Source organism: Myotis davidii, unplaced genomic scaffold, assembly GCF_000327345.1.
Source record: "Myotis davidii unplaced genomic scaffold, ASM32734v1 scaffold88, whole genome shotgun sequence".
NCBI lineage: Eukaryota > Metazoa > Chordata > Mammalia > Chiroptera > Vespertilionidae > Myotis > Myotis davidii.
In genome coordinates this window covers 1,158,272-1,163,849 of record NW_006300377.1, presented here as the reverse complement: position 1 = coordinate 1,163,849, position 5,578 = coordinate 1,158,272, and the positions used below count along the sequence as shown (strand labels likewise).

The 5,578-nt window shown below is 57.1% G+C and overlaps 1 protein-coding gene across 1 annotated transcript; it reads right to left on the bottom strand.

Moving 5' to 3' along the window:
* Positions 1-531: 531 nt before the first annotated feature.
* Positions 532-4,505, bottom strand: FHL3 (four and a half LIM domains 3). Its single transcript, XM_006777261.2, has 6 exons — positions 4,370-4,505; positions 3,369-3,542; positions 3,105-3,279; positions 1,746-1,915; positions 1,437-1,623; positions 532-1,310 (listed from the first exon to the last, which is right to left on the bottom strand). Exons 2-6 carry the CDS (start codon positions 3,522-3,524, stop codon positions 1,156-1,158), a joined length of 843 nt encoding a protein of 280 aa, XP_006777324.1. The 5' UTR covers positions 3,525-3,542; positions 4,370-4,505; the 3' UTR covers positions 532-1,155.
* Between the last annotated feature and the right edge of the window lie 1,073 nt (positions 4,506-5,578).

Here is a 5,578-nt window from a genome sequence, read left to right as displayed (position 1 = left end):
GCCCTTGAATCCTGGGGGTGGGGAGGCGGGGCCGTGACCCATTCATGCCGGGAATCGGATCCAGATGTTCCCGTGGCGCGTGCAGCTGCATCCTTGCCTTTTTTGGCAAAAAACGTGCGGCCGCGAGCGGATCCCGGGCCGCCTCCGCTAATCCTCGGGAAGAGGGGGGAAGGGGACTGAGGGTCTGGGCCCAGACTGGGGACCCGCACCGGGGGCTCTGCGGGACTTGGAAAGGACTACTAAGGGAGGGGGACAATTTGTACCAGGCGGAGGACCCCACCTATACCCCGCGCTCCGGTAAACCCCTCCCTTTTCCGGGGAGGAACAAGCCCTTAGCCAGCAGGCTAAGCCCTAGAGGGACGGTGGTAGCAGCGGCGGCGGCGGGGATCCCCTTTCTCCGGAGATTTCCCACCCCGTGGCCCGCAGCTCCCCCCTCTGCCCTGCACTGAGGTCTGGAATAGCCCGAGTCTCCTGGTCTGCATAGCAACCCTCTTTCCCCTCCATCCCCAGACAAACACACAGGGCCTGTGCTACCTCACACTGCTTTATTGCAGAATCTCTAAGGGGGTGAGTGAGCCAGGCCCACCCCTCTGCCCATCTCTGGGCGAAATGGAGCTGAAATGAGAAAACACTCAACGATTGCGGACTGGGCAAAACCCTGTACCCTAGGACCTCCTCACCAGTGAACCCTGATCTGCTGCCCCAACAGCCCCAGCCCTGGGGACAGGAGTGGAATGGGGGTGGGGAGGGCCAAGCCTGAGTACAGGACTTCGCAGGCACCCAGAGGAGACTTAAAGTCTGCGGAGAAGCCTAGATTGGAGGCCTGGGTCCGAGTCCAGGTTTGGAGGGGTGGGATCTAGAGCCCGGATTTGGGGAGAGGGATTGGTCTGGGAACCACAACTCTAGGGGACAGGGCTGAGTTCTAGAGTTCAGGCTTGGGAGGAGCTATGAATGGTAGAGGGTCCAAAAGAGCCCAGGTTTGGGGACCCTGGGCCAGGGAGTACCAGTTTGGGGATGTTGGAGTGGGGAGACTGAATCCTGGAGCCCAGGGGGAGTCCCAGTTTGGGGAGAGGGTGGGTCCCAGAGGTGGTTTGGAAAAGGAGCCTTAGTCCTCAGGGCCCTGGTTTGGGAGGGCCTGGGCCCAGGAGCCCTGGCTCAGGGCCCTGCCTGGCTGCAGCCCTGGCACAGCACTTTGTCTCCGTCGGGCACGAAGCCTTGGCCCACCAGGGAGGTGGAGCAGCGGGCGCAGGCGAAGCAGCTGTGGTGCCAGTGGCGGTCTTCAAAGGACACGTACTTGCCCCCACCGAGTCCTGGAGGGAGGCTGGAAGTTAGCTCTGCTGACCCAGAGGGTGGTCCTGGCCCTCGGCCTCATCCAATCCCAGACCCCATTCCCTCGCCTGAAACCCGCCCGCTCAGTGATTTGACCCTTCTCCCACCTGTGATGGGGCGCTTGCAGCTGCTGCACTTGGGTGCAAAGAGTTCTCCAAAACAGGCCACACAGTAGGGATCATCATCCCGGGAGGTGAACTGCTGCCCTGCCAGGGGTGTCTGGCACCCAGTGCAGACCAGGCATTCTCGATGCCAAGGCTGGTCACGGTATGTCACGCCACCCTGTGTCAGCGTCTGTGGGGGCAGCATCTGTCAGCAGGGGGTAGCGGGGGTGCCCACGCCATCACAGAGCCTTGCTCACCCCCACCCATCATACAGTGGAGACCAGGGCCCCACCCTGCGGGCCCAGCCCCCACCTTGCTGCAGCGGGCACAGCGAGGAGCAAACTTGTTCTCATAGCAGGGCACGCAGTAGTGAGCACTCTTGTCGGGCACGAAGGAACGGGAGCCCAGTGGCTGCTCACAGCCGCTGCACAGGAAACAGTGCTCATGCCACGTCTGGCCTCCATACTCCAGCTTCCGGGACCCTGTGGGGAACAGGGTCCCACTCAGAAGCTGTGTGCCAAGCTTCTGAGTGCCACCCTCTGCTATGCTCCGTTCCCCAGGAGAATCCCTACTGTTTCCATAGCTCAGGCAGGGTGGTGTCCATGCACATGCAGCAGGACCCCCACCACACATACTGTACATGCTAACCTCCCCCAAACACTGGACATGTTGGCCATGCACATGCTAGGCCCCCATAAACTAGACATGAGGGTTTGGCATATGTGAAGTCCTCATATGGAACAGATATGACTGTTTCATGTCATAGGCGTGATGACTCAGTAGATGCTAGGCCAGCGGTTCTCAACCTGTGGGTCGCGACCCCTTTGGCGGTCGAACGACCCTTTCACAGGGGTTGCCTAAGACCATCCTGCATATCAGATATTTACATTATGATTCATAACAGTAGCAACATGACAGTTATGAAGTAGCAATGAAAATAATTTTATGGTTGGATCACAACATGAGGAGCTGTATTTAAAGGGCCAGAAGGTTGAGAACCACTGTGCTAGGCCCTTATGCACCAGATTTAATGGTTTTAGCGCACCCACAGAAACCCCACTTATACTAGCCAAGCAAGTTCTAATGTTCTGAACACGGTAGGTTCAGTACATGCTAAGCCCCTGCATATCCCAATCATGCCATTCTCCACAGATTCTAAATCCTTACGCATATTAGGCATGCACTCAGCACACATGTTAAGCCCTGTTTATCTGTCTCTGCACACACCAAGACCCATTGTACCAAGCATGACAGTCTTAGCATACTTTTAGCTCCTATATGCACCAAACATGCAGCTCTTTTGAGATGTTAAGCCCCACGGTGTGTCAGTTTGTCCGTACATGGTAAGCCCACAGGTGTGTACCAGGCCCATGGTCCAGCGCATATTAAACCCTCAGGAATGTACGGGGCTTGTCAGTTCCTGTACATGCTAAGCTTTCAAGTGTATACCTGTGCATGCCAGCCCCTATGCATGTTAAGTTCCCAAGATCATATAAGCACGACAGATCCTGCATACACTAAGTTTCTAAGAACATGATGCCTGTGCAGGTCTTTACTGTACAAACCTCCATGTACGTATCAGATAGGCGTGCCAGTCCCTTGCACATGCATGAACCCTACACAGATGCCAGGCATGCCGGTCCCATGTGCAGTGAGCCCCCGGGGACGTACCCGGCATGACGGTCTCCCCACAGGCAGAGCACTGTGAGGAGAAGGCACTGCAGTAGCAGTCATTGCAGAGCAGCTCACTGTCCTGGCAGGTGAAGGGCTCATCGGCTAGGGAGCGCTGGCAGCGGCAGCAGCGGAAGCAGCCCTCGTGGAAGTGACGGTCTTCGTAGAACAGCTCCTGCCGGAAGCGTGGCAGGGACACTGGCACCTTTATCCCCCTCCCTCCAGCCTCCACCCGCTCCCTGCCCTGCCTGGTCTGGTCCTTACCCTCGAGTCATGCCCGATCAGCTGCTGGCACTCGGCACAGGTGTTGGCGAAGGTGTTGTCGTAGCAGGGTACGCAGTAGGGCCCGTTGTCTGTCTGGATGTATTTTCGGCCATACAGGGACTCACTGCATTTTGCACAGTCAAAGGCCTCACTCATGGTGGCTGTGAGTGAGCCCTGTTAGGGACACAAGGTGCAACAGGGTCACCAAAAAGGGCTGTGGCTTAACTCCTTGCAGGAGCCTTGGCATTAAATAAAGAGCAAGAGGCCAGGCAGAGAAAATGCCAGGTCAGCCCAGCCGGTGTGGCTCAGGGGTTGAGTGTCGACCTATGAACCAGGAGGTCACGGTTCGATTCCTGGTCAGGGCACATGCCCGGATTGTGGGCTCGATTTCCAGTGTGGGGCGTGCAGGAGGCAGCCGATCAATGATTCTCTGTCATCATTGATGTCTCTCTCTCTCTCTCTCCCTTCCTCTCTGAATTTAATAAAAAAAAATTTTTTTTTAAAGAAAGAAAATGCCAGGTCAGAGTACGTGGTGATGGGGAAAGGGTGCTTCTGGGAACCCAGGAGTCCTGCATGTTTGTTTCTGTGTGTAACGGTGGGGGTGGAAGGGGGTCAGGAAAAAATCAGGAAGCAGAAGTTGTTTTCTTATCTGGGCCCTGGCAAATCTGGGGTGAGGGGGCTTTTCCTGGGTCAGTGACTCATTTCCTGCCCCAGCCTGAGTTTAGCCTCCACTGTCCCTACTGTCCCCAAGGGGGCAAGAGCAGGGGCAGAGAGCCACCCCATCCTACCCCATATGCACAGCACTCCCACTCCCTCCTGACTCCTAGGAAGGGAGCCTTGGGATGCAGATAAAGGAGCCCCTGCCCAGAGGTCTGGAGTGGGGCGATTAGGGAGGGAATGGGCTGTTCCTGCCTGTCCCCATTCAGGAAACAGTGGGATGTTAGTGGTATGCTGAGCGGATGAATGGTGGAGGTGGAGGAGGCAATGTCATTGAGCCTCACCTCCCAGGAGAGTCAGCCCAGCAATAAGGACTTCAGAGGCTCAGCCTAGGTCTAAGCAGGAAGGAAATCCTGCAAGCTGGACCCAGGCAAACTTCCCCAGCTGGACTCTCTGCTCTCACCCCCTGCTGGGTCTCTGGTCACACCAGCCTGGGCAGCCGTGGCCTGCAACATCTGCAGCAGCTGTGGCAGCCCAGATGGCCAGATGTCAGGTTTTACCAGCAACAGGGGAAGAGAAAAGGGAAGTGAGATGCCTGGGGAGAGAGCGGGGAACTGGAGGCAGATTATGCAGCGTGCCTCCCTGCCATCTCCTGCTGGGGGCATCATGCTTGGCAGCATCTGGCAAAACCCAGGAATCTTTCCATCCCCTGGGTCATGATTTCCCTCCTCCCGCCTCTGGGAGAGACAGCCTCTCCCCAGCTTTTCTGATTTCTCAGGGTTTGGGGCGGGGGAATGAAGGGTGAGAGAGGGAGCCACTGAAGACATTTTCTCCCCAGTCAGACCCCCTCTCGGATGGGGAGTCAGGCAAGGGGGAGCCCTAAGAGCTGTTGCTGCAGACACCCACTCCCCCCACCAAACCTCAGACACTTTCCATTTTCTCAGGAACAAAGCATGTTTGTGGGATGAGGTCATCCACACAGCTGCCTCTGGAACAGGAGCATGGGGAGTGGGGGTGGTGGTGGGGAAATGGGGTTCCTGGTCCCTTCTGTTGCCCCAGTCTCTAGCCCCAGATTCAGAGCTCCCCACCTCCAGCTTCCTCCATCATGAAGCCTGCTCTCTGAGGACAGGGATCCCGGGGTGGAACCCCCAGGACCCATAGGAAGGGCATGTTCTCACAGCACAGATGAGCCAGGGGAGTACAAAGGAACCCACCAACCTACTCCCTCAGCATTAGACCTCAGGAACTGGCAGTCCCCAGAGCCTACCCTGGCTTAAGTTGAAGGGAAAGCCCTCCTTCTCTCAGCCACCCACAGTGGGAAATTTTCGCCAACAAGTGTTGCTCTGCCTTGGAGTTCAGACTCCAGGCGCCAACAGACGCCCCAAGCCTGTAGGATCTGGCTCTTCTGAAGGGATGGCTTGTGAGCTCATAGCTGTCCTTCTGTACAGTGCGAGGACACTCACTTCATACCCCGGCCAAGGCATGAGGCCACCAGAAGCTGGGGTCTTCAGAGCAGGGACTTCTGGGGTAGGGGCTATGCTGTTAGAGGGCAC